A 27,908-nucleotide genomic window follows, 5' to 3' on the forward strand; every position below is an offset into this window, starting at 1 on the left:
GGGCACTCCTTTGCCAACTGCGGGGCTTGCTGAGGGATGGGTGTGGTGGGGCTGGCCCTGAGGATGTGGGCACCGCTGGGGACAGTGCAGCTGCCTCTGGCAAAGCCCTCCCTAGGTGAAACTCCACCCCAAGCGCATAGACGATCTGGGTGCTCCACCCCTTTGGGCCAGCTCCCTGAGGCGCCCAGTCCAAGGAGCGTGCGGTTTTGCTGCCAGACTGGGGCGGGAGTGTGTGCCTTGTGCTGACATCCTTGTGAGGGCTCTGTGGAAGAGTCCTCCCTCTCCCCGCCTGGCACCTCCTTGAGCTCAGACTGGCTTCCCAGCTTTGATTTGGTTCACAGAGGCCCCTCCCAGGCAGTGGAGTGAAGGAGGCGCTGGGGGTCTGGTGTCCTGCTGTCATGTCAAGCAGAACGCTCCTTTTGGCTGCAAGGCATTGGCCACAGTGCAGGGGGTGTGTGTGAATCTGGTCCTTCTTGGGGGGGGAGCAGAAAGGCACAGCTGGGCCTGCAAACAGCACCATGCCAGGTGCCTCCCAGGATTCTTCCCAGCATCCTTTGCTCTCCGGTGCCGCTTTCCTGTGAAATTCTTGTAGTGTTGAGACCGGGATGCGGGAGGGAGGAGAAGGTGGTAGTCAGGCCTGTCCCTGCTGGCTGCCATTTTCACCCAACCCTCTTCCCTAGCTAAGGGAATTTGATGTTCAGCATGCTAATTACATGCACTAATTATGCTAGCCAGGTACAATAAATTAACCTGTGCTATTTGTATAGTTCACACCAGGTGTTTCATCCCAGCTTGGCCGGGCAAAGCAAGGTCGTGGCAGCCCCTGCGCACTTGTGCAGCAGGAGGGGAGGAGCTGCTCCCTCCTCCGCACTCTTCTCCTGCACGGGGCAGCCAGGCAGGCTCAGGACTCAGGCGCATGGCGATCTCCCAGGAAAGGGGGGGTGGGGGGAGAGGAAGAGCACTTTGTACTTTCCCAGGCAGGCACCATCAGCTGGCATGAAAATGAAGTGAACCTTCAAACATGAAGACACAAGGTCAGAAGGAACATGTGCAGGGCCGGAGCAGGCAGAGCCAGTGAAAACCCCGCCCTGGTGGAGGCTCATATCGACCTGCTGGCAGCACATCGGTCTGCCTTACCCAGCCCCCAGCCCCCCCCCGCTCTGCAGTTTCTGTACTTTCCTTTGAACGCTTCTGCTCTTGCTGGCTCTGCATCTCCCACCCTTGTTGCTGGGGCATTCATAGCCCAGCTCACTTCAAACCCAGGAGGACCTTTCCTATGGAGAGACCCCAAAACATCCTACCACGGGATCTGTGTTACGCAGGTGTTAAGATTGCAGGAGCCCTGTTGGGGGAAAAGGTGGCAACTTTTGTTTGAACATGAATGAGGTGCTTGTTTGACAAGGAGAAAGCTCAATGAACAGAAGAGAGTCAGTGGTGAAAATGTCCATGTTTCCTCCCCCCTCCGCAGATGCAGCGGCGCATGCTTGGGGAAGTCACCAGGGGACTCACAAGTTGGGCCTCAAAGGTCAGGCAGGTTTGGATCTGGAAAGGGAGGTTTGGATCTGGGGCATGGCCATCCCTCTGTTCCCCCTTCCCTGCCCCCCTCCCGCACCAGCGTTCCCCAGTCTGCAGGCACAGAGGAGAGTTGGCCTGGGTGGCCACAGCAGAGCAAGATGGGAAGGCAGCCCTGGAGTGGCATCGTAGGCAGGAGGTCTGGCTCAGTTGGTAGAGCTGCCGCCTTGTATGCCTGAAGATCTGAGGCTGCCAGTTCAAAACAACCGGAAGTACCTGAGAACTGACAACACGCAGATGAGCAGACCCTTGGTGGCAGAGAGGAGTTGCCGTCAAGTGGAGCGTGGGAGGCGAAGGGCCAGAGAGAGGCCAGACCAGGAAGGAATCCAGCTGGAAGGAGGAGTTCTATGAAAGACTAGAACTAGTCAATTGTAAAAATCCCTACAGGGGTTTAGAACAGCCTGCCTGTGTAAACCGCCTTGGATTAGTCTGAGGAGAAATCTGAGGACCAAAGAAAGGCGGTATATAAATAAATATAAATCAGTGGACTGGACAGCCCAGGTTCTGACATCAGGATATTCGTTTGGCCTGACCATGCCTGTGGCAGCTGGATCCCAGAGGAGAAGTGTGGCACCAGCAGTGTTCACTGCAAGAATACAGCACCTCCCTTGGGGTGCACAAGCACTGCTGAGACGTGAGGCACCAGAAAGGCTTCACAGAGCCACTTGGCACAGGCCAAAAGACAGACATCAACGTGGGGCTCCCAGATCAGTCCAACACTGAGTTTGGCGGGATGTGGGAACTCTCAGGAACACCAATGCAAATGTCTGGCAGCACCACAAAGACTAGTAGTAAATCTCTTGTGGCAGGAGGCTTTTGTGGGCTGGAGTCCACTGGATCAAATGTGTGAACTGGGGTGTGTGTGTGTGTGTGTGTGAGGGAGAGAGAATCCAAACATTGGGACCATGAAAAAGACAAGCAGCGCATCCCATGACAATTCTGCCTAAAGTGGGTGCCACAGAAGTCAGTGGGGCTGCTTTTGAGCAGGGCTTTCTCTGGCACAAGGCGGCTTGTGGCTGCCTGCCCTGGTATCAGTGCCTGCCCTGTCTGCTGTCCCCCTTGCATGCTGCCGCTGGCCCAGAGATGTGATGCAGGAGGAGTGCTGGGAGGATGCTATGGAATGTGGCCAGCTGCCTTCAGACGCCCTCCGACAGGTGAAGATCAAGCGCAACCCCTTCTACGGATTCGGCTTTGTGGCTGGCAGTGAGAGGCCTGTGGTGGTTCGCTCCGTGACTGCAGGTGAGCAGGGTTCACCCAGGTAGCAAGTGGGTGGCTTGGGGGCAGAGGAGGGCAGGTGGTCAGGGGGCAGCCGGGTAGGAGGGACCAGGCCAGAGTCCTTGAATAGGGGGCTGCACTGTCAACTCCCTTTCTCTGGCAGGTGGACCCTCTGAGGATAAACTCCTGCCAGGCGATCAGATTTTGGCCATAGACGCAGAGGACGTGAGTGACGCCCCGAGGGAGAGGTTCATAGAGCTTGTGAGGTAAGGGAGGAGGGGGTGGGGGGCCGAGAGAGGCAGTCAGTCCTATGCAGCTGCCCACTGGGCTGCCCCAGATCCCTTGAATGCACCGCTAAGCTCTTCCCAGGCTGCACATGACCCAAGAGACCTGCCCCTCCGCACATATCCCAGCTGGTCCCCCATCACCCATGCCCATGGGGAGGGCCAGAGGTGGCTTGTGAGCCAGTTCTTGGCAGCAAAGGGGGGGGACACTCAGTGACCTTTTGTTCAGCAGGAGCATTTCTTGCTGGGCCTTGGGGGGGCGGAGTCTGTGCTCTGTCTTGGCTTCCAGGGCCATAATGTGGGCAGGGGGCATACTGAATTCTGCCTTTATTTCCTTCCCCTTGCAGAGGTGCCAAGGAATCTGTGGTCCTCACTGTGCTGCAGACCCACCAGGTGAGAGCCAAGTCACAGCAGGAGGATGGGGGGGGGGGGAGATCTCTTCAGTGGTTCCCCAGCACCCTCTTGGGCCCCTGGAGCTGTGCTGTCCACCCATCACTGCTCTGCTTTGCTGGCCTGCTGCTGCCTCAGAAGGTTTCACCAGCAAGTCTGTATGGAGGGGATCCAAAGAGGTTGCAGCGAGAAGGAACTGGCACTACGGCGGCTCCTGCTGTTTGCTCTGTGCTGGGGGGGAGGGGGAGCAAGGATGGGCCAGGGTTTGCCCAGCTGGTCTGAAGAGCTGAGACCCAAGTTCCAGCCACAGGGAGGTGGCAGATGTGGTGGTGCTGAGCTCTGCCTGGGTGACACCACCAACGGCCTGTAATTTCCTCCCCGTGGAGACGCTTCCACTTAGTGTGAAGTAAGGGCTCTCCGGAGGCCGCAAGCAAGAGGCCTGCCTGGACTTACTGCTCCCTGGCTGCCTGCCAGGTGCCCCCATCGGCCTCTGGGGCGGAGGCCTCATAGGGCACAAGGGGCCCGTGCTCAATAGGAAGTGACCTGACTGTCTCTTCTCTTTCCAGTCCCCCAAATCGGCCTTCATCAGCGCAGCCAAGAAGGCGAAGCTCCGGTCCAACCCTGTGAAGGTCCGCTTTTCAGAACAGGTTACCATCGGAGAGCCCGGTCCAGTGAGTCCTCCGGCCCCCGTGCCACCCCCAGCGGACTCTCATACCACAGCAGCCCCTGGGAGGGGGTTGTTTCTGTGCTCCCTGGCTCCAAAGTTGAGGGCTACCCTCTCGGCAGTGACAGAGGCTGGCTTATTGGTAGGTCAGAATGGGCAGGAGTGGCCTAGAGGCAGGAGAGCCTGACCCACACAGACCTGGAGGTCTCAGAAGGAGGCTGGTCCAGTGTGTGTGCCTGCGCAAGAGGGAAGAGAGTCACATGGCCTTGTGGTAGGCTGTAGTGGCAGCCACGGGCGTAGGAGGCTTCAGAGTGGCTGAGGAGAGACTGTTCCGTCCTGATGGCCAAAGGGAGCCTTCACGACCCTCTGGGCAGCAGGTGCCATGGAGGGTGCAGCCATTGCTGTTGCTTCCTGCTTATGGGCTTCCCACTGAAGTCCCTGGTCGGTCACTGTGGGGGGGGGGGGGTTGTGCTCGGCAAGAGGGTGGGCCTCCTTTGGACTGATCCAGCAGGGAGGCTCTGAGAGCTGGATGGGGCCTCAGAATTGCTCTGTGTGTTGTCACCATGCTTGAGGGTGGGAAAGGGCATGGCAGTGGGGTGGATGGGGTGGACCCTGCAGGTCAGAGGGGGACCGGGGACATGCTGTGGCTCATCCAGTTCTGCCTCTGTCCCAGGATCTGTCCAGGCACAAGCAGGAGAGGGGACCCTCTTGTGCTGGCAGTGCCTGGAGGCTTCCACACTCCTCTGGGGCGGCTTCCGCTTCTGAGATGGAAGTGAGGCTGGGAGGGCTGGTCTTCTTTGTGGAGCTGCACCTCCACCTGAGGCGGCTCTGCTAACCCCCCAGGGAGAGGGGGACTTCCTGCCTGTGACAAATCTCAAGGATGTTCTGCTCAGGTAGGGTGGCAGGAGGTTCGCAGTCAGGGCCAAGGCAGCTCCAGAGGCCGGGGGGGGGGCTGGTGTCCCTCAGGAAGAGGACCCTCTCGAGCCGCATATGTCCTTCGTGGAAGGGGACAGGTGCTGAGCTTGAGGGGGTCGTGCAGGGGGCAGTGTGCCCCAGCTCTGCATCTGTGCTACTGACTCATCATCTCCCTGCCGCAGAGAGACCAGAGGGGATGTCTTTGGGCGCAAGTCTGGGGCAGACTGCAAGTGTCCCTCGACATGAAGAGCAGGCTGCAACCATGCGTGGCAGATGGAGCCAGGCAGCTGCTGGCCAACCAGCCCACTTGGCTAGTTGGAAGGCAGCTGGTCTGCAAGAGCTCTGCCCCCTCTTGGGACCACTCCCTTGGGGGGAGAGAACTAGTGGTTTGCCTAGCCGGTGCCCTCCGAAGCCGCCTCCTTTCCCATGGCCAGCCTTCTCCCCCAGCACCTGCTGCTCCAGTGTGGCAGCCTTGCATAGGTCAGTGTGTGCCCCTGCAGATCCCCACGCTGAAGGAGGCTGTCCTGCAGAGCTAGCCCAATCACCTTATCTCTTAATTGCGCAGAGACATCATTAAGCCATCATTAAGCGTGGCCAAGGCAGAGTTTCCTGTGATGTCTATTTTTAAAGGGAACTGGGGAATGTCCTCACCTGGTTCCAGCCCTGCCTGATCAGTGAGGCCTGTTTTTCCCCCTCAGACATTGCTCCGGGCAGGTCATGGGTTGGGGAAAGGGCTGTGAATGATCGGAGATGAAATGATTTGCAAGGGAGTGTCCAGCTGGTCGTCCTGGTCCAGGAGCTGGAAGGGGCTGGGGGGCGAGGAGTCAAAGTGAGGATGTCTCTTAGGCGGGCCTGTGGGGAGCAGAGAGGCTCTTGGGCGGCCCTTGCCTGGGGCCAGGGAACTCTTAGCCTTCAACCAAGGCCTCTCATATGACCAGGGGCTAGTTGACTCTTGCCTCCGTCCTGCCAACCCGCCATCCAGTCGCAAGGTGAGGGCTGCAAGGCGAAGCCTCAGGAGAGTAGAGTGCGGGAGATGTTGTGTGAGTCTGAAGCCCACCCCAGTTGCCCAGGCCTGTGGCGAGCGAGGTCTCCCCTAGGTGCTCCATTTCTTGGGGCAGAGGATGCAAGAATGGCCAAAGACAACTGACAGGTGCTCTTCTCTCTCTTCTGCCTCTCCCCCCCCCGCTGGCCCCCCCTGCTGCTGCTTCCGCTGCCCTTGGACTGGTTTGGGGGGTGGTACCTGCTTGGTCCTTAGGAAATGCTGAAGAAGGAGGCTCTGCTCCTCATTCCGAATGTCCTGAAGGTGTTCCTGGAGAACGGGCAGATCAAGTCTTTCACGTTTGATGGCCGGACCACTGTCAAGGTAGGGGGCTGTGGGGAGAGGGCGGCATTCTCTTTCTTGGCCCCTGGCTACCTGCCCCTGGTCCTCTTGTGGAGCCCAGATGTTTCAGCAGGTGCTAGCCAGCCACAACCTGTGCCTGCACCCCCCAGCCCTGAAAGCCCCTCCCCACTTGGGACAGCACTAGACCTTCCAAGTGTGTGTGGTGTTGGTGGAAACAGGCTCTGCTGCCTTTCTGAATGGCGTGTGACAACTTTTAAGGAAGCACTCAGACAGAATGAGGGCAGGGGACAGAAGGCCACACTTACAAGGCCTTCCCCCCAGCGCTACATTGTCACGCTTAGGATCTGTTTCCTCAGCCTCGTTCATGAGCCTGCCAGTTCCAAAGGACACCTCTGGGGCATCCTGTCCCAAGACCTGCTGCACAACCAGTTCCCCAGGATAGCAGGAATATGGGTTTCCCATGGTCTGGGCTCTCCTCAGCCTCTCTCTCTCCATGCCTCCCCCCGCCAGGATGTGATGCTGACACTGCAGGACCGACTGTCGCTCCGGCACATTGAGCACTTTGCCCTCGTCCTGGAGTACGCCAGTCCCGAGCAGAGCCACAAGTTCCTCCTCCTGCAGGACAAGCAGCCCTTGGCACATGTAAGCACTGGCCTTGGGCCCCAGGGCACCCCAGGGGACTGCCAGCGCATTGGAGCCGGCCAGGATGTTTCAGGGATGGAGCGACACAGGAGGACAAGGCAGGCCTTTGGCAGGGGCTCCTGCAGTGTCGGAGGACTTCAGTTCTTCCCAGAGTCTCTTTCCTGGGAGGAGGCCCAGGTAGTGCAATTGGCACTCCGTCCTGTGGCAGAAGACCAGCCAGGTGGAAGCCCCGGTTGCCCACCTGAGGGCAAGACTGACGCTCGGTCATTACTCCCTTGAGTGAACAAAGGATGTGGTGAGGGGTGTGAACGTGCTGAGCCCAAGCTGACATACCCCAAAGCGTCACTCCTCCCAGGAGACGAGTGCTGCGCAGGTGGGAGTGGGGCTTCAGGGATGCGCTGACAGGGCAAGGCTTGCCAGTGTGTGCTGGCTGCGTCCCACCCTCCCTCCCCCATTTGTTATCAGTGTGAAGAATGACAGTGGAATAAGACTCATCAGTGCTGCTGTGACCAGGGAGGGGGGGGCAGGCAAAGAAGGCCCCACGGCACAGCAGGGGGTGCTGCTAATCAGAGGCCTCCAAGGGTGGATTGCTGGGTGGGTGGGGAGAGCCCAACATGCCCTGCCTTTTGCCTGGACAACCAAGGAGAATGGAACTGATTCGGAGCTTGATGGACGCCACCAGCCGCACAGCTGAGTCATGCTCAGCGCCCAAGTCTCTCACGCACTGGGTGCCGTCTGATGGGTGAGCACTGCTTGGCTGCAGAGGCCGGTGGGCATGTGGGAAGAGACGGGCGGAGTTTTGCCATCAGACCTGGGTGCAAGCGAGGCAGGCGAGGAGGCAGAGGCCTGCTCCGCCTGTCGCCTGTGAGGGAGATGGGTGGTCTGCAAGGCCCATGAGGATGGGGGCAGCTGCAGCAACCACAGCAGGCTGGAGGTTGCTGTGGCCTCCAGAGACCTTTCCGAACTGAGACGGCCGGGGACTGGACTTGGACACTTCAGTGTGCAGAGCTGGAGCACTGCACCCCCCCCCCCGGCCTGACAGGAGGGTCCTCTGGGACCACAGGAGAAACCACCTGAAAGCTCAAAGTTAGGAAGGGCTCCCAGATGCTCTTCCCACTCTGGTGCTGCCAGGATGGAGGTGCCCAGCCTCACCCATTCCTGCCCCCTCCAGGTGGTGCAGAGGACCCACTACCAGGGGATGCGGTGCCTCTTCCGCATCAGCTTCTTTCCCAAGGACCCCGTGGAGCTGCTGCGGCGAGATCCAGCAGCATTTGAGTACCTCTACATTCAGGTAGGCCACACGGGGGGTGCCAGCCAGCCTGCCCCCCTGCCTGCCCCCCACTCAAGACATGTCAGGCCCCGTGCCTGGAGTCATGCTGAAGGCCAGGACCGTTTCCCAGCCCCCTCTTCTGCGACTCAGTGGGTGTTGCAGGGCCTGGGGTTGGTCAGTGCCGCAGTCCCAGTGAGTGCACCTGTTGCCTGCCTCCCCCCTGCCTGATTTGACCAGTGAGGGCACTTGGTGGGTCCTGCTTGTTGGCCGGCACTGCTGGGGGCACTCTGTGGAGGGAGGGTGGGGGGGCTTTCCCGTGGTGGCAGGTGGCAGACCAAGGAATTCCTGCAGCAAGGGGCCTGGGCTGCCCTCCCTCCCCCAAGAAGAACCCTCTGCTGAGCAGCCCTCTTCCCCCCCCCAGAGCCGCAATGATGTGATCCGCGAGCGCTTCGGAATGGAGCCCAAGCCTGAACTGCTGCTGGGCCTCACCGCTCTCCACATCCACATCACTGTCTCGGCCACTCGGCCCAGCCAGAAGGTCTCCCTCAAGAACGTGGAGTGAGTGGTGCCCCTGTGGGTCCGGCCAGCTCATCTCGGGTCCAGCTGTGCCGGGAGGGGCGCAGGTCACCTTGACCAGGCGCCTGGCCCGTGGGGAGGGGTTTGAAGGGAGGTGCCTTGCCCCCTGCTCCACTGTGCATCCGGTGCTGCCTCCTGCGGGAGGAGCCTGGGCAGTGGCTGACAGGCACATTCCTCACCCGCTTGACTCTTTCTGTCTGTGCCAAGGTCCGCTGTCCACAGACTCCTTTATCATGCCTGTTCCTCCTGCGACTTGAAACATGGCTCTGTCAGTTGAGCCCCTGAGTAGCAGGTGTTAGTTTTGGCGTTTGCAGTAATGGCAACAATTCCAAACCGTCACCAGTGTTAGCCAAGCATTCGTGGAGGGGCTTCGGGGGGGGCGTGCCTTCTCCTTAGCCAGTTGCTCCTCCGCTCCCAGTCCCAGCCTCCCTAGGCTGAGCCCATCTCTCTGGACCTCCAGACCCCTCAGTTCTTCTGCCTCTCCAGCCCCCCCCCCCCATTTTCTTTCCCTTCTGTCCACCCTGACCCTTCCCAGCAATCCTCTCAGGTTGGTTTGCACGGAGAAGACGTTGCAGGGTGGAGAGGGGTGCTCACCTCTCAGCTCGTTCTCCACAGCTTCCTTTCCTGCTTCCAGGAAGGAGTGGGGCCTGGAGCCCTTCCTGCCCCCATCGCTGCTGCAGGGCATCAAAGACAAGAGTCTCCGGAAGTCCCTCTCCCAGCAGCTGAAGGCTCACCAGAACCAGCCGCCATGTGGCACCAAGGCAAGCTGGTGGAGGGGAGGGGGCGCTCCAGGGCTGTGGCCTCACAGGGCTTGGCTGTCCCTCGCTGGGAGCTAATGTGCATGTGCAAGCAGGGTGCGCTCTGTCGAGGCCCCTCCCAGAGAGAGGTGCGAATCCACACCCAGGTGTGGCATCCAGGCACCAGGGATGTCCACGCTCTTTGGCCTGGCCCCAAACATGGCCAAAACTCTGTGTCGCATGAGCAGAGAGCCTTGCCTCTGTCACATGGCAGTAAGATGCTCAGGGGAGACCCCAGAACCACCGTCGGGGAGGGGGCTTCCCCTGCACCCCTTTTTGGCAGTCGTCTTGCCTTTCCTCCTCTTCTGCCTGGAACTCACTAGGGAGACAATTGAGAGAGGAGGAGGACTCCAAAGCCGGGGTCTGGTCCCACCTTCAGTCTGTGTCCTGTTCAAGCTGACACGTTGTCAAAATATGGCAAAATCTCGGTTTGGGGGCAAATCTCTCTTTGTGGGCTGGTTTTGCTGAGCAGCTGATTACGTGCAGGCTGGAAGGACGTGGCAGAAATGTCTCCACTTGCAATTTGTGTCGTGGGAGCATGTTCTTCCCATTACACACTGGCTGCCTGTGGTGTTGAGGGGCCACTCTTTGCCCAGGGCAGCAACTGTAGCATGTGCCTGTGCCACCACCCAGGTGTGGCCTGGAGCGGTGGGCCCACGAAGACCACCCCCTGGAAGCAGGTGCTCCATGGACGGCACAGATACTTTGAGCCCACTGTGCAGGCGGAAGATTCCTAGAGGTTCTTTCTTCCCTTCCACCCTTATCAAGGGAATAGGGACTATGCTTTGGCTGGGGGGGGGCCCTTTGGCAGCTCTCACCCCCCCCCCGACGTGGCTGTGCTGTTTTTCTGCAGGTCTCCACCACCCAGGCGAAGCTGCAGTACCTGCGCATACTGAACGAGCTGCCGACTTTTGCAGGGGTCCTCTTCAACACGGTGGGACTGGTATGCTCCAGTGCATGAGGGAGGGAGCAGCAGCTGGGGTTGTAGGCAGGAAGAGCTGCAGGAGGGCTCGAGATCATCACATGCGCCGCTTTCCTGGGAACACCAGCTGAGGCTTCTCCAGAGACGGGGTGTGATCAGACTCCCCCTCCTGTTCACTCAGGTCCTCAGGTGTGCCCTGGCCCTGTCACTGGCTCAGGCCATGTTCTGAAAGATACCCGGGACGGTGCCAGCTCTGATGCTGATCCTGGAGTACTGCTGGCAGGAATGATTTCCTGGAAGGAAGGAGAACAGGCTGGAAACGTGACAAGCCTTGAGCAGGCCTGTGCCTGCCTGGTGCCTGCAGTTGCCCCAGTCTAGAGAAGGGGAGCCGTGGGCTCTGGAGCTGAGGCCCTCCTGCCTTCCTTGGCAGTGCCAGTTGTGTCGCTGATGTAACTGGGCACCAAAGTGGCTTCAGGATGCACTTGCAACCAGGTGGGGTGGGGTGCTGGCTACCTTCACAAACTACCTCTGGGCTCTGCCCCTGCACAGGAGGAGAAGGAGCCAGCCACCACGCTCCTGGTGGGTCCCCGCCATGGCATCAGTCACGTCATCGACCTGAAGACCAACCTCACCACTGTGCTCTCGGAGTTCAGCAAGGTCAGCAAGATCCAGCTCTTCCGGGAGAACCAGGGAGTGGCGCGGGTGGAGACCAGCATCCTGGATGCCAAGGTGGGTCCAGTGCAGGCCAGACCAGAGAGGGCCTTCCCAGGAGTCATGGAGCAAAGCTGTTCTTCAGTAGGGTGACACGGCCCCAGATTGCACAGCCCTGGGAGTCCTTGTGGCGAGGAGAGTGGAGCGTCACCTCGCCGAATGCAGAGGAGAAGTCAGGAGCCCCTTTCCAGGGTGCGGTGGGGTGGAGAGGCAGCCCCGCTGGCGAGGTGACTGGAGACTTCTCTGCACTGGAGCTGTGCAGCGGAAGGGCTGCTGCTGCCTTCCCCACCTGAGACCGTGTGGGCCGGGCCTGAAGAGAGTTGCTCCTCGCCCTGGGCCCTGCAGGCAGTGTTCCAGCCGGGCTCCCTGACACCCAACCCCCTCCCCCCAGGAAGCCACTAACAGGCACAGGTTCCAGAGCCTCCCAGGCAGACTCTGGCTGGCCTTCTTGCTTGCTTGCTCCCTTCTGCTGCCTTCCGCTCTAGACCCTATTAATCAATGGGTCTGCCTCTCCTTTCCAGCCCCTGGTGCTGCTGATGGAGTGGCCGGAGGCCACCAACTTTGCCTGCCTCATCGCTGGCTACTGCCGCCTCTTGGTGGACGCCCAGCGGATGATCTTCGCCCGGCCGGCCGGCCAACCACCTCCGCCACCTTCACTGACCAAGGCAGGTACGTTTCCAGCTCTGCTTGGGGTCCCTTCCTCCTGCCCCCAACTGCTCAGAGCTGCTCTGGGTTTGGGGGCTCCTTGGTGCCCTCCCCTGCAGTGGCAGACAGAGACCCCTCCGTACTCCACCCACTTGTAATGGTGCCGGGCTCTCAGCTGCAGGAGTGCCCTCCTGCCCAGCAGGGGAGGGGGAGACCAGGGCTGAACCAAAAAGAGGGGCAGAGGTGGTCCCTGCAGCTGCTGGTGGCAGTTTGGGCAAGGAGGGCTGTGCACCCAGCAGAGGGGTGGAGGACAGGCCTCTCTTGGGTGGCTCTGAGTAGTTCCTCCTTGTGGTAACCAGCAAGAGCTCATTGATGGAAGCAGAGAGTGGGTGAGGCTTCCAGCTGGCCACTGCCCCAGCCAGCATGAGTGCCTCACCCTCACCACGTGTGTTTTCCTCTGCCAAGTGCCCACAACGGCCACTCTGTCCTTTTGGGTGGTGGGGTTCCTGGAGTGGGCTGGGGGCCGGTGTCTGTTCTGCATCGGTCAGCCATGCTTGGTCCCATGGGAGACACAGTGTGCACCCTGGCAGCTGCCAGCCCATGCTGGCATGGGGCGTGAGGCAGAGCAGTACATTTCTGGCCCTGGACCCACAGCAGCCCCAGTTCCCTGCCAGGCTGCGAGACCAGACTCGCAACCAGGGCCCAGGATGAGCGAGCGGCCTTTGCGCATTCAGGGGTCAGCTCTAGAGGCACAAGGGCCGCCTGAGGACTAGCCGGCTTGTTGTGGCCTGAGCTCTGGTAGGTGAGAGGCACGTCATCCGGTGCATGGAGGTGGTGGCAGGTATCAGACCTGGACATGTGTGCAAATAGAGGCTGCTGAATCCAGCTGGCCCTGCGAGGAAGAAGAGGGGAGAACTGCAGGCCCTGCAAGGAGCACACCAGGCTGCGGGGACCTCCCAGCACACTCCCAGGACCCTGTTCTGGGGCACCACCCTGTGCTGTTGCTTCGAGGAGGTGCCTGGGCTGTGAGGCAAAGGCCTCTCTTCCGGGGAGCCACAGAGCTGGGGCTTGCCTGGACGAGAGAAGCCGTGAGGGAAGGAGCTGGTGGCTTCACCTTTCCTGAGCCAGTTCTGGGCCCGCCTGCCTTGGTTGTCATCAACATGGAGCAGCAGCAGCTCTCCAAACAGACGAGGGGCCTCCTTTCCCTAGCCCGGCCTGTAGGTGCTGCCAGGGACGGAAGGGGGTCCTGCCTGTATGCAAAGTGCGACCCTCCCGCCGGCTCTTTGGCACCCAGGCAGAGGTGGGGGGGGCTCTGAGGGGTCTCCAGCCCCCCCCTCGCTACTGCGCAACTTGCTGCTCCCTTCGTAGACTCACAGCCAGTGTGAACGCATGTGGACCTGCTGCTTCTGACTCCAAGTGCAGCATGCAAAAGAGAGGGCAGCTCCCCTCCAGAAATGTCCTCTCCACATAGCAGACTGGCTTCTCAGGGGAAAGGCAAGGCCAGAAAGCCTTGGCTTGCTAGTTTTCTATGTGCAGGGATTGGGGGGTAAACACTCCATTCTGCAAGCTGTCGCCTGAAGTGGCACCACCAGCCACGACGTGAGCATCTCCAGGAGAGAGAGTGAGAGCTGTGTTGGCCCCAGTCAGCAGTGCTGCACCTGCCAACAGTGGCTGCCAGGCACGGGGCCAGACCAGGTGGGTCTGGAAGGACCCAGGCAGGGGTTTCCTGCCCTGCAAGTTGCACAGCTCAGTGCCACCCTGGATGCTTTGCGAGAAGCAAACACTGAGCTGTGGAAAAGAGGCACGGCAGTTCATGGTGCCAGGTGCACCCTCCCCTCTCTGACGTTGGTCTGGCTGGAGTCAGAAAAGCCCCACAGGCTGGCTTTGGGAGGCAGCCCTTCCCGCCACTGCCCCACACGCTGGATAGAGGAGCAGGTGAGCCATCAGGCCCTAAAGCTCCAACTGCTGTTTTGCCTTTAGATTTTGCCGGCCCGGCGGCTGTCCACTGGCCTGCTGCAGCACGGCACCTGGGAAAGAAAGAGAGCGGCTTCGTGGGGGGTGCTGCCCCCAGCAGCCCCGGGGAGTGCAGCCCTCCACCCCACCCCAGCCTGGCCCCGGACGCGGAGCTTGTCCGCTTTTGCTACCTGCACATGCGAGAGCAGAGGAAGGAGCGCCGGAGTCGGACGGATGTCAATGAAAACCTGATCTTCTTTGAGGAGTCGCGTCCCCGGACCAAGTCGGACCCCACCCCCAAGAGCTGCTCCAGGCAGGACTGCCAGGGCGGGGCTGCCCGCGACTACGACCCCGATGGCCTCGACCAGAAGCGCTGGGCCAGCCGGGCCAGAGCCCACACCATGGATGGCCAGCGGGGCCAGGGCCACTCTGCGCACGTCTACTGTGACTCTTGCCAGGCCCAGGTGAAGGCTGGCCGGCCGGCCTCGCGTTGGAGCGCCAACCCCAGAAGCTCCCGCGAGAACGTGGTGGACCTGACGTCCCTGCCCCCGCCAGGGAGCGACGAGGAGGGGGATGAGACCACTTCCCTGCTGCCGGCCATCACTGCGCCGCCGCCCGGCTTCCGGGACAACAGTTCCGATGAGGATGACTCCAAGCGCTGGGCGGCAGCAGCAGCCGCAGCAGCAGCAGCAGCCGCTGGGCAGGGCCAAGAGCAGGGCCGCCATCTCTGCGGGCTCCTCTACGACGAGATCCCTGTGACTCTTATCGACAGTGTGCAGACCCGAACTGTCAGAGACCATGCCCAAGACCTGGATGATGCGCTGGTCTCCACGCTGCAGGCCCTGGAAGCCCTGGCTGCCTCCGAGGATGGCCCGCACCCCCCGCCGCAGCAGGCATCAGGTACCACCAGGTGCCCAGAGGATGATGCCTGGGCCTCAGGACTGATGCTCCTGTCCTGTAGTACAGGCGGTGCAGAAGTCTGGAGTTGGGAGGACTGGTCACCATCCAGGGCAGAGAGGGAGGGACACACAGAACCACCCTCCAGGCAGCTGTGAGGTCTGACATCTCCATGGAGCACCAGTCTCCAAGGGCCGTGCTGGGGACTTGCCAGGGGGGCAGAAGCGCTCAGTGGCCACTGCTGCGGTCTGGTCCAGCAGGGCTCTGCATTAGGTGCCCATCTGTCCCCTGGGCCAGGGAAGCAGGTCCTGGGCTCAGGACTTTCTCCTGCCTGATGCGCTGGCCGCTTAGATCTCCCTGCACAGCTTGCCAGAGGCCATTGTAGCTCTGAATCGGCCTTGGCAGCCAGCACAAGTCTGTGCCGAGACTCTTCCTCCAAGCCTGGGCCGCTGAAACCCCCTGCATTGGGGGGGGGGCTGTACCAACAGCAAGGGGAGGTGTGGTTCTGAGAGATGAGGAGGAGGAGCTGGAGGGGGCTGCTCCAATAGTCCCAAGGACTGGGTTGGGATTCTTGCTGTGGCCCTCCTCTGGAGCAGAGCCTTAGTGCTCCCTGCGGGTGCTGTGGCTTTGGAGTGGTATGGAGAAATCCTCACGTATTAGTGTGGCGCAGGGCGGGGGCTTTGGAAGAGCCTGGGGGAGGGATGGTCCAGACATTGACAAGTGCCCCAGGCGCTTCCTGCAGGCTGATGCTGCTCCAAGAGCAAGTGTTGGAGGGGAGAGAAGAGGAAAGTCAGTCAGTTCCGGTGCCGCATCTTCCCAGTTGCAGAAACACCACTCAGAGAGACTGTCCTAGGAGGGCGTGGCTGACCAGCTGCCAGTCTCAGCCAGGCCCACGAGGGGCAGATGTGGGCATCTCCACCCATTCCCCAGGTGCTGTACTGCAGGTACTGGATGGGGTGGTTGCCAGAGCAGGTGGCTGATCTCAGAAGCTAAGCAGCATCAGGCCTGGTCAGTACTTGGATGGGAGACCGCCTGGGAATACCAGCTGCTGTAGGCCTTTATACCATAGTCTTTCGAGACTGAAGGTTGCCAACCAGGGGAGAGCAGGATGGGTCTGTGGGAGGGAGGGAGGGAGGGGAGTAAGGCCTTTGCCTTGTGGCCTGTGCAATCCAGCCTCCCTCCCCCCCAGCACAGCATCCTCCTTCCAGACTGCTCTGAGGATTTGGCAGCGAGAGGGCACTAAGCCTGCCGTTCTGGCCGAGGAAATGCGCCCCTTGCTGCAGCTCTGGCCGAGCATGTGGCCAGACATCCTCAGCTGCACCATGAAGGGCCCCTTGACCTACCACTGGGGCAGTTCCCGCCAGGAGGCACTGCCCCTGTGGCAGTTTGAGTGGCCTTTTACAGAGAGGGCAAGCAATTCCAGAGGGCCCGGCATGAGTGAGAACTGTTCTAACTTTCAAGCAGATGGGGGGGTGTCTCGGGTGCGACTCCAGTGCTTGGCTTGTGTGTTTCTCCAGGCCTGATCGTGCTGGCTGCCGTCACCCCTGAGTCATCGCTGGACTCCGGCCATGAAACCAACTCCTCGGAGCTGACTGATGTCTCAGAGATGGTCTCAGCCATGAAGCAGCACCAGAGCGCTGCCTGCTTCCTCGCACGGCACATTGGCAAGGAGAACTTCCTGGCCAGGAAGGACGTCCCTTTCCGCCTCCAGGGCTGTGCTGCGCAAGCCATTCTGGCCTCGCCTTACACCCTGCGGCACCTGCAACCGAGCCCACCCCCCAAGGCAGCAGGAGGCACCAGTCAGAGCAAGCCCGAGCCCCCCTGCCTGGGGAGAAGTTACACCCTGGCCGTCCAGCCGCTGCGCTCCCCACCGCTCGGGGAGCCCCAGAGCACAGGGGTGCCAACGCCAGCCTCCGAGTGCAGGGGCCCTGGTCCTCCCAAAGCTGCCTCCTTTGAGGTGTTCCTGCCCAGCGCAGCGCCTGCCCGGAGCACTGAGCAGGGGCTGCAGGACGCCGCACTCCAGGAGGTCCGACTGAGCCCCAAGCTGGTCGTGGGGGCCGGAAGCAGGGTCCCTCCTGCCGCTGCTGCCATTTCAGCTGCTCTGCAGCAGGTGCTTAGCCACAAGGCCATGCCCTCCTCCACCACTGCTGTGACAGAGACTCCAACTGCAGCTGGGAGCCACGGCTGCAGGCGACAAGCTGGAGGCAGATCTCTGAGACAGTCCGCCGGCCAGCCTGCCTCCGAGCACCCTCGCCCTGTTGCTTCGGAGGCCTCTCCCAGGCCCTCGGGGTCCCAAGGTAGTCCGCGGGAAGCTCTCCTTCACTCCCTGGCAGGTGAGGAATCACCAGCTTCCAAGAGCTGCCAGCCAAAAGGCGGCCAGGGGTCTGCTGTGCAGCTGGGCAGTGAGGAGCTCTGCCAGGAGGACAGAGAAGAGGCCCCCAGCACTGCCTGTCAGAAGCAGGCAGTTCTTGTGAGCCAAGGAGGGCGGGTCCAGCAGGAGTCTTGTGCCAGAAGCAGTCCCAGGTCCCCAGCAAGCAAGAGCGGAGGCATCCTCTGGAGCTCCAGCGAGGAGCCCCAAGGGCAGGGGCCGGGGCCAGAGGGGCCCAGAGCTGAGGGCCTGACCACCAGCTCTATGTCTCCTAAGCCACTTGAGAAGGTCCTGGAGGGGAGCCCACAAGAGGCTGATGTTCCCGCCAAGCCCCGGGTGCCCAAGGCCCCCTTCCGACTGAGGAGGCTTTTTTCTGCCACATTCCCTGCACGGCTCAAGAAGGAGACAGACGAGCGGCAGGCCCAGCTGCAGAAGGTGAAGCAGTACGAGCTGGAGTTCCTAGAGGAGCTGCTGAAGCCGAGGGCAAAGGGGGACCCCCTCCCACCTGAGTTCCTGGTCCCCCCCACGGCCCCCGGGCACTGTGGCTGCCAGTTGCGGACCAGCCCGGTGCAGAAAGTCCCTGGCATGTCCAGGGAGCAGCGGCGCAGCTGTGACTGCAAGCGGCTCAGCCGAGGTGCCCGGCCCCAGCCCAGCCCAGATGCAGCAGCGCCCAAGCTGGAGAGGCGGAGCAGAGAGAAGGCCCAGAAGCAGGCGGAGGGGCTGAGGGGTGCCAGTATCAGGAGTCCCTGCAAGGGCAGCCGGGTCCGCTCCACAAGCCTGGAGGCCAGAGACTGCCAGTCTGGCCCCGAGCAGAGCCTGTCCTGTCTCACCACATGTGCCTCTCGTGGGGGGGAGTGCATGGGAGCCCCCCAGTACAGGAAGTTGATGCGCCGGTACAGCGTCAGTGAGCTTGACAAGACGGACCAGGCGTCCCTAGCCTCCGACATCTACCAGTGCGCCTACCCAGCCCAGCAGAAGCCCCTCCAGAAGGACAGTGAGGCCACTGCCCTGAAGAGCAAGGCTCAGGAGGCCCCCGCCACAGGGACAGACCCCTCCTACATCCACATTGCGCAGGAGAAAAGCCAGAAGGAGCAGACAGTGTTCTCTCTCCAGGAGGAGGTGTACCCCGGCTCTGCCGAGCTTCCGGAGGAGGATGCAGAGGAAGGGAGGTGCTGCTCCATACGGTACTGCTTCTACTACCGGAAGTGTGGGGTGGCCGAAGACGGGAGCGAGCGGGACGAGCTCTCCTACTCCATCCCCATGCAGATCCTCCCCGGCATGAAGCTTGACAGCCAGGCCCTCCCGGTGGTCAGCCGGACCCTGCAGGTCCTGGACGCCACTGCCTGCAGCAGCCCAGACAACCACCAGACACAGGAGATAGACCTGCGGACCTCCACCTTTGAGGGCAGCCTGGCCAAGATCCACACCCTGCGGGGGCGCACCTATGCCCTGCCCGATGGCTTCCTGGCTGTGCAGCTGGACACCAGCGAGCTCCTGACCATCCTGCGGCAGTGTGCTGTGCACCCTGAGACACAGGAAGGCAGGCCCTACCTCTCACAGCTGGTCGAGTACAAGCAGGAGCTGGCCCTCAAGTTCAAGGAGTTCCGGGCCTCCTGCCGCAGGGTGGCTGCCGTCGACAAGAGCCCAACCCGCATGCTCTCGGCTGTCACCAGCAGCTTCCAGGTGCTGGGCAGTCTGATGGAGACCTTTGTGCGGTTGGTGTGCGTGGTGCGCTCGGAGGCCCAGCGGCAGGCGCTGCTGCGCAAGGTGGAGGAGGTGGTGCGGAACTACACCTTCCTGCTCCGGGCAGCTGAGGAGTCGACGGCCAGGACGGCTGGGCACCCGGACCCCCTGGCTGAGCAACTGTCCCGACAGTCGGTGGCTTCGGTCATGAGCACGTTCACCCGCTCCCTGAAGACCCTGATGAACAAGTGACCCAGCAGCTGCTGGCACCAGGGCCTGGCCTCCAGAGGGGGCCTTGGACAGGTGGTGGAAGCCTGGTCTATATGCCAGTGGTCTCCCTGCACAAGGCCAGCTCAGTCTCTTCTGAGCTGTCCCTACAAAGGCTGCTGGCCTAGTTTGCTCCACTGCAGTTCTGCCAGGCTTTCTGGAACACACGAAACAAAGCCAGGGACACGGGCATTTGTCCCAGTGTGGCCAGCCTGGAGCCTGGTCTTGGGTTTCTGAAGCCCACCGGTGCAACATTGGGTGAGATCAGGTTGTCAGCAGGCTGATCCCTGCAGCCACAAAGGGCCCCAGTTGCAAAGGAACTCACTGCAAGCAAATGCAGGCATCCCTGGGAACATGGTGGAAGTGGTGGGCCTCAGCCCTTGGATGCTGAGGTCAGCAGCTAAGCTTGTGTCTCCAGAGCTCAGGGCAGGTGCAGTGCAGGTCCAGTCCCACTTCCTCCCCTCCTGCTTCCAGCCCTCTCCTAGGCCGGAGAGTTTTCTATGCAGGGAACTACAGCAGTTCACCCATGCCTGAGGCTGGGCTGAGTCAGGTCAGGCCAGAACTGCAGTCATATTCTGGGCTGGGAGTTTCTCCTAAGACTCTCCACAGTGGGGGTGGGGCAGGGAGGCCTGCAGACTGCCACCTTCCCAAGACAGTTATTTTGTGCTGGGCTTTGTTTGAATGTCTGGTGAAATGATGCTTCACTGATCTGTCCTTCTCACACGCCTCCCCCCAAATTTGTCCCTCAATCAGAGTACCTTAAGGGGGTGACCAGAACTCCTCCCTCTCCCCCATAGCAGGGAAAGTCTAAATATTCTGTGCCTACCTTGAAGGGACTCTTCCCCCCCCCCTCGGCAGAAGGCCCCTTCAGCACCGTAGCTAATGGCCAAGTATCCTGGTGCCAAGCTCAGAATAATGCCCTGGGAGTAACATCACACCTGGACATTTATTTAAAAAGTGAAAATGGGGCAAATCCGCCTCCTCCCCAGCAGGTCACTGCCCACTTGCTCTGCCACCTCCCCCAAGCTCCCCCTATATTAGCACTTTATTGGTTCCCTTCTGATCACAGCACCTAATTGGCTCTCAGAACAATTAGTCTCATTGGTTAGTTTTGAGTTAAGAAAGTCCCATTTTTATTACATAATGCAGCTGTATTTTTATTTTCTGGTTATTTGGCTATAAATTTTGATGTGGTTTGTTCCATTGCAGCCTGCATTAAATTCCACACTGAATAGTATATAACACAACAATATTACTCAAAATACTCAAAAATGGTTTTCACAATTTTGGCGCTAGTGTCTCACTCAGGTTGTTGCCCGGTGCAATTGCTACCCCAGCACGCCTTGGCTACGCCACTGGGCCCCTTTAAGGAGGGATCCCAAAGTCTCCTTGGAACACTCCCTCCAAGTGGAGAGGGAAGCCCTCGCAGTGGGGGGGGGAAGGAGATGAACCAGAGGTTCACCCATAACAGATCATCACCCGTCCCCCCCCAGTATGATGAGGTGCATTTGATTGCTCCTTATGTCCTGCAAGGGCAACGGAGATGCAGACTGTGCTTGAACTCGCATGCCCTTCGCAGCCTCCTGCAGGTCCCCCCTGGCCTGTTACTGTCCCAGACCGCACCTGACCCCCAAGGAAGGAGGGCTCTCATCCTGCCAGGGGCCTGCCCTCCTCGCTGGCCCTTGAGCCTCCCTGCGGAACAGGGACTTTTTTAATGTCTGTATATAGTATACATAAGAGATGATATATGTAGAAATGTATGAAAATTATATACAGTATACAGTATATACATAATTGTCTTGTTTTACAAGCAGGAGAGTAAATATATCCGTCTTCATATCCAGTCTGCTGTCCGAGTTTCTTCTGGCGGGCAGTGGGGGAGGGGAGGGGAGGGCAGGCCACTCTCCGAGGGCTCGCGAGGGGCCCCAGTGGGCGCCTGGGTGCGGAAGCGCCTCCCCTTCGAGGGCAGGCTCCTGGCCCAGGAACGGCTGCCGCCTGCAGGCGCACCTGGAGCCGTTTCCAGACGGGTCGCAAAAGGGCGCGACTCTGCGAACAGCTCCCCGCCCGCTGAGGGGAGAGGCCGCACTGCCCGCGGCAGGCAGCGGCCCTCCGCCCGCCCCTCTGCAGAAGCGGCCCCGCGGTCCTCGTCCACGGCGGGCGGGCCCTGTCGGCCTCGTGTTCGGAGGGCCTCCGGCGGGTCGCGAGTCTCCACGCTGGGGTGGGGGCGGGCCGGGGGGCGCAGGCGCGCCCCTTGCTGCGGGGTCACCCACGCGCGGCCCACGCCCTCCCCGAGGGCTCCTTCCGGGCCGCGGCACTGCTTCCTCCGCAGGGTCAGGGAGGAAAGGCTCGGGGGCTGCGACAGGTCGAGCCTCGCTCCGCCCGTTCAACGGGCGCGGACGCCGCCCCGCCCCCAGCGTGCTCTCGCCACCGCCCCCGAGGAGCCCATTGGCCGGCCGCCCCGCGCTCAGCCTGCGGGCCAATGGCGCTCCCGGAGCCCGCCGGCTCGGAGCCCGCCCCCGCGCGGGCCAATGAGGGGCCGCGCTGCCACGTGACCAGCGGGGCGGGGCTCGCGAGGCGATAAAGGGGCGCGGCGGCGGCGGCTCAAGATGGCGTCGTGAGGAGCCCGCGCGTCACCCTCGCCCGGGAGCGGCGGGAGCACGGAGGCGCGGCGGGGCCCCGCGGAGCGGCGCAGGGAGGCGGCCGAGGCGGGGGCGGCGCAGGGCCCCGCGCGCCCCCCCGCGCCGTCCCTGGCCGGCAGGATGCCCAACATCAAGATCTTCAGCGGCAGCTCCCACCAGGACCTCTCGCAGCGCATCGCCGAGCGCCTCGGCCTCGAGCTGGGCAAGGTCGTCACCAAGAAGTTCAGCAACCAGGAGACCTGGTGAGTGCGGACCGCGGCTCCCGGCGCGCCTTGCGCCCAGGCCCCGCCCCCGCCCCGGAGGCCCCGCCCGGCGAGTGCGGACTACGGCTCCCGGCGCGCCTTGCGCCCCAAGGCCCCGCCCACGTGCTAACCCTAAGGCGTGTGCCTCTTGTCTGGGGGCGGGGCGACGAGCTGGGGCGGGGCTGGCCGGCGGTCCTCTCACACCTCCGCCCCGCAGCGTGGAGATCGGCGAGAGCGTGCGCGGCGAGGACGTGTACATCGTGCAGAGCGGCTGCGGGGAGATCAACGACAACCTGATGGAGCTGCTGATCATGATCAACGCCTGCAAGATCGCCTCGGCCAGCCGCGTCACGGCCGTCATCCCCTGCTTCCCCTACGCGCGCCAGGACAAGAAGGACAAGGTGGGCCCAGGGGAGCAGCGCCGGGCCTCTGGCTGGAGCAGCCGCCTCCTCCACAGCTGCCCTGCAGGCTCTCAGGCGCTGAGTGCAGTGGCCAGAGGCTGCCCTCCGCTGCTGCACTGCTTGGCTTGCCTTGCCTGCCCCGTCTCCTGCAGAGGGTGGGGGCTGCCTGGAGAGGCTGGGCTCAGGGGCAGCCCAGGCCTGTCCACCCCTTCCTGGAGCAAGCCCCACTGACTCCAGTGGGACTCACTTCTGAGTAGACATGCTTAATGCTGCAGTGGAGGGGCGGAGCACTCGGCCTGGCAGGAGCCTCGGCGTGGCGGGTAAGCAGCCCCTCCCTTCTGAGCCATTCCTGTCGGGGGGGGGGGGCTGAAAATGGAGCCATGCTGCTCCACCTCTCTCCAGCTACGCCACTGTTGGTTTGGGATGTAACTTATTTTCTGTTTTTGAAATAAACAAGCTTCCCATGAGCTCCTGCATGTTTGGTTGCAAAGCTCCGTTTCCTCCACCACCCGTGTCTAGAAAACATCCATCTGCCTTGACTGGGGAGCTAGGAAGGCACTGAAATCAGTTACAGTTGGTGTGAAATAGGTCTGATCGACCACTTTCAGAGAGGAGAGTCCATGTCAGGTGCTGGCTACGTGGTTGGCTTTAAGTGGGAGCACTGGTCATGCTCCATAAGACAGTGCTGAGAAGTCAAAGAAAAGTGCTCTGGCAGGGATATTTGCAAATACAAAAAGAAACTCTTGTGTCAGGTCTCTTGTTATCTGGTATGCTCCCTGGGGCATTTGGTGGGCCGCTGTGAGATACAGGAAGCTGGACTAGATGGGTCTATGGCCTGATCCAGTGGGGCTGTTCTTATGTTCTTAACTACAATTCCCAGGAAGCCTTGCAGGTCTCTTGTTATCTGGTGTGCTCCCTGGGGCATTTGGTGGGCTGCTGTGAGATACAGGAAGCTGGACTAGATGGGCCTATGGCCTTCTCTAGATGGAGCTGTTCTTATGTTCGAGTTCTGAAATGGAGCAGATTCCACTCCCCCAGGGTTCCCAAACTTACTACAGTCACAGTTACCCTTCCTCAGCTCTCCCAGGTGATGCCATCTTGGATCTTATGAGGATCGCACAAGGTCCAAGATGGAGGTGCCCTGGAGAGCCAGAAGAGGTTGCCAGGGATATCCTGCAGAACCAACAGGTGTCACAATGCACTGTACCCACTGCCCTAACCTGTGCAATTTACATACGTTCTTGTGGTAAAAATATTTTATTTCAAGATGTCTAGATCTCTGTGAGGCATCATTGGGAAGGCTGCACATGGAGGCCAGAAAGGAACACGCTGAGTTGATTGGCTGTCTTCTCTTTTAGAGCCGGGCCCCAATCTCTGCCAAGCTGGTGGCGAACATGCTCTCGGTCGCTGGTGCAGACCACATCATCACAATGGACCTGCATGCCTCCCAGATCCAGGTTTGTACACTGCTGGGCACCAGGCCACTGGCTTGTGGGGGGGGGAGGTATCATGTTGACTGTTACAATGTTTGCTGATGGTACTGTGTGAGGCTGGGGGAACCAGCACATAGATTTGCTGCTACATGGTGTGATGGCCCAGTCCATGTGCCATCCATGTATGTGGCACAGCGTTTCACTCAGTGGTCTCTTCGTGAATGCTCAGCATCTGTGACAAACAGAAGAGGAAGTAAGGGGAGAAGATGTCACTGCTCATGTACATCCCACTTCCTTGTCAATGGGAACAAAGAGCCTGGAGGGTGTGGGTTGCCTGGGGAGGGCTTGAAGATGTGGGAGCTCAGCTCCCTTTTCAAAGAGCCTGAGGTCCCCTTGGCTGCTCTCCCAGGAGACTGGCTGCCTCTGCTGGCCTCTGGCACCAATAATAATAATAACTTGGTATTTATATATTGCCTTTCTGGCCATTGGATTGCTCCTCTGACTTTATTCAAGGCGGTTTACATAGGCAGGGATTTCTAAATCTCTCAAGGGGGTTTTTACAATCATAGAGGTTCTCTCTTTCAAGAACCAACAACATTTCAGAATGGATCCTCCTGGTTTGGTCTCACTTCTGGCCTCCAGTTCTCCCACGCTGGCTTACAAGCAGCTCCATTTCTCACGTGGAGGGCAGCCAAGATGCTTCTTGCTCACAGCAAGAGCAGGTGGAATCACTCAGCTGGGCTTGTCAGCTGCTTCAAGGTCTCGCCATTCTCAGCCGTTCAGGGAGCTGCTGGTGTCCTCGAACTGGCAACCTTCTGATGTTATCTTTAGGCTAACGGAGGCTCTACCCTCTAGACCAGACCTCCTGCTAGACCAAGCACCCAGGGAGGCCCCCTTTTTTTCTTTCTGACATGCTGTAAATTAAAGTTCTGGGCAATTGAGTCTTGGGCAACCCTTGCTCCAGGTAGCTTCTGGCTTCCTTCTGTTAAGATAATTGAAAAGGGTGGGGGCCTATGGGTGGGGCTGAGATCTTCCAGGTCTGTCTTGAGAACTTGGCTTTCTACTTCTTCCAAAGGGTTTCTTTGACATCCCAGTAGACAACCTGTATGCTGAACCTGCAGTGCTGAAGTGGATCAGGGAGAACATTGTTGAGTGGAAGACCTGCACCATTGTCTCGCCAGATGCCGGGGGAGCCAAAAGGTGACCAGGCAGCATGGAAAAGGGCCTGGAGCAGTGCTGACTCTGCAGGAGGGGTAGCCAGCACTGACATACAAAGGTCCCCCGATGCACTGCGCCTGCCCCCAAGCTACTGCTTGCCTCACCATTTACCTCATCCCTGCAAATCTTGTACTTTTCAGGGCAAATATTCTCCCAATGCTTCTGCCTCCTTTTAGGCCGCCACCCTTAAGAACTCTATTGGCTTCAGAGTTGGATAAAAATGTGCATGAATGCGGAGACAGACCTTGCGCTTTGCAGAGCATCTTCTGAATGCTGCCAGAACGGTTTAGGCTGGCAGCAGCCCAGGGAAGGCCAGCTGAGGGGGAACCAGTGGAATGTCTGTTGGGGCTGCTGCCACCTGGGGACAGGTGCATTGGGCTAGTGGTTTGCCGCATCTGGCTCCACAGAGCACCTCACTCAGTGTGTCCCTCTTTGCAGGGTGACCTCCATTGCTGACAGGCTGAATGTAGACTTTGCCCTCATCCACAAGGAGCGGAAGAAGGCCAATGAGGTGGATCGCATGGTGCTTGTGGGGGATGTGAAGGACCGGGTGGCCATCCTGGTGGATGATATGGCAGACACGTGTGGGACTATCTGCCATGCAGCCGACAAGTGAGTCATGGGTATTCCCGCTTGGGCTTGAGGAGGAAAGTCCCAGGAGTGGGCTGCTGCCCAGTCCTGGGCTCGCTGAGTTCTTCCCCGTCCTCGGTGCGGTCTTTCTTAGCAAAACACTTGATTGACTTCTGACCCTGGGGCGTAGGACTGGAGGCTTCCTTCAGGGGGACAGGGTAGGTGAGGCTCCTGGCTGCTTCTCAGCAGCTCAGGCCCATCCTGTGGAGCCCTGCCAAGTGTACCTGTTCTTTGTGTCCCATGCAGGCTGGTCTCAGCCGGAGCCACCAAAGTCTATGCCATCTTGACACATGGGATCTTTTCTGGGCCTGCCATTTCCCGGATCAACAACGCCTGCTTCGAGGCCGTCGTCGTCACCAACACAATCCCCCAGGAGGACAAGATGAAGCACTGCCCCAAAATCCAGGTGGGCCCTGCCCCCGAGAGGGGGGCATGTGGAGTGTGGGGCCTGGCTTGGTCCCCACAGGCACTTGCCTTGACGATCTGCCCTGTTCATTGCCTCTCCCCCTGCAGGTGATTGACATCTCCATGATCCTGGCTGAAGCCATCAGGAGGACTCACAACGGGGAGTCCGTCTCCTACCTGTTCAGCCATGTCCCTTTATAACAGTAGATGCTGCCGCCACCGCTGCTTGTGTGACTTTCTGGAAAAACCAAAATGTGTTGAGTTTGTGATGAGGATCAGTAGAAGAAGATGGTGCTTGTCTGACTGCAGCTATCCTCTGTTCTGCCTCCGCACTCCCCAGTGCTTGACTGAGCTCAGGTTCCATGGGAAGAGTCCTGTTGCCCCTGGGCAGGCCTTTCAAGTAGCTTAGAGTTTACCATTGAAGGAGAGAGAACCGACACTGTGGACTGTCACATACATACAGGCGGGGGGGGGGGAGAAGCTGCTTGGGGGGTAGGCTTTTTTTGCATGCAGAAATTCTGGATTGTGTTGCATAGCTAGATGGAATACTCCTACATGGCCGAGAGAAGCCAGTTTTCTGCAGGGTGGGCTCCAGCTGGGGAGTGGGGGGCAGGAGTTCAGTGGCCTGTTGTGAACTGATTCAGGCCTGGCCTTGCTTAGATCCTGCCCTGGCTTCCTGCCTGGCTGGCATGGGTTATTGGGCTGTCCCCACCCCATTTTCCCACTCCCTTGAAGGCATTTTAGAGCAGGAGGGTACAGTGACTGTTTTCTACCCCCAGCTGCTGCTGCTCTCCTTGTGCTGGAGAGCAGTTCTGTAGCCTTTGAAAGCTGGGGGGACATAGTGCAGCAGGCCTTGTGCTCTTGGGCTGCTGTGTCTCTGGAGACAAGCCTTGAATATGGTACTGGTCACAGGTGCTCTCTGGTTCAACTTCCACCCCAGCACAGGAGGCAGCCAAGTTGCTGCTGCCATGCAGTTGGGTTGGCTCCATCTGCCAGTTCTGGGTAGGAGTAGAGCAGCCTGTTGCCATGGGCTAGGGCTAACCTACAGCACTGGCAGTTGTGCCTTTCCATGAATCTGCCCCAGGGAGCGGGTGGGGCGTGTTGTGTCTGTCTGTCCAGCAACTGTGTGCCTGTGATCGCTTCATGCTTTGTCGTGTGTGCTGCTTCCGTACAGCTGCCCCCTCTATATACCCTGTACAAGAGCCCATGGGGGAAGGGGGGATTTGGTCAGGAGGCAGCTGCCCTTGTGGTGTTCAAGACCTTGATGAAGGAATTAAACTCTTATTTAAAGGTGGAGTGTGAGGTGGTGCTACTGCTGCAAAGATTCTTGATGGGACAGTTTCCTGGGAGGTAAATGGCCCACTGTCTTTCCTGGGATGCACTGAGCATGGGAGGAGTGGCTGCCCGAGTGAGGTGCTGGGCAGAGCCCCCAGCCATGGAGGGGATTGGGCTGGGGCTTCTGTCCACCGGGGCCTGGCCCTGCAAGCAATCCATGTGGTGACCCTGATTATACACGGTGCTTCCCAAGTCACAGCTGGGCCTGTGTGTGCATGGGGGTGCTCCAGCCTCCTCAAAGGCTTTGCTGCTGCAGCCGCTGCGGCCTTTTGGATGTGCAGCCTGAACAGTGCACCAGTGGGGGCCACTGCGCGAACCTGCAGCTTACTGCTTGCCCCCCCTTATGAGAAACGGGTGCGCGCGTGGTCTGGCTGGGCTGCAGCCTGGCTCGCAGCCGGTGATGTCGGCGCCTGTTCAGGGCGGGGCTGTCTAAGCTGCGGCAGCGGGGAGGACCGGGCGCACAGCCGCCTGCGTGGAGCGGCGGGGCGGGCC

At 60.3% G+C, this 27,908-nt stretch overlaps 2 protein-coding genes across 2 annotated transcripts; both read left to right on the forward strand.

Annotated features, from left to right (window-relative positions):
* Positions 1-2,660: 2,660 nt before the first annotated feature.
* FRMPD3 (FERM and PDZ domain containing 3) lies at positions 2,661-19,098 on the forward strand. Its single transcript, XM_066640227.1, has 16 exons — positions 2,661-2,811; positions 2,951-3,053; positions 3,419-3,464; positions 4,028-4,132; positions 6,296-6,403; positions 6,893-7,024; positions 8,196-8,315; positions 8,716-8,852; positions 9,505-9,631; positions 10,521-10,610; positions 11,139-11,318; positions 11,822-11,965; positions 12,755-12,766; positions 12,982-13,015; positions 13,965-14,798; positions 16,313-19,098. The coding sequence occupies exons 1-16, from the start codon at positions 2,661-2,663 to the stop codon at positions 19,096-19,098; spliced, it is 5,109 nt and encodes a 1,702-aa protein (XP_066496324.1).
* Positions 19,099-21,704: 2,606 nt separating this feature from the next.
* On the forward strand, positions 21,705-27,377 carry PRPS1 (phosphoribosyl pyrophosphate synthetase 1). The gene is made up of 7 exons (XM_066640241.1): positions 21,705-21,994; positions 22,212-22,395; positions 23,754-23,852; positions 24,904-25,028; positions 25,485-25,658; positions 25,923-26,082; positions 26,190-27,377. The coding sequence occupies exons 1-7, from the start codon at positions 21,873-21,875 to the stop codon at positions 26,280-26,282; spliced, it is 957 nt and encodes a 318-aa protein (XP_066496338.1). The 5' UTR covers positions 21,705-21,872; the 3' UTR covers positions 26,283-27,377.
* The last annotated feature ends 531 nt before the right edge of the window (positions 27,378-27,908 follow it).

Source organism: Tiliqua scincoides, chromosome 12, assembly GCF_035046505.1.
Source record: "Tiliqua scincoides isolate rTilSci1 chromosome 12, rTilSci1.hap2, whole genome shotgun sequence".
In the NCBI taxonomy this organism is placed as follows: Eukaryota; Metazoa; Chordata; class Lepidosauria; order Squamata; family Scincidae; genus Tiliqua; species Tiliqua scincoides.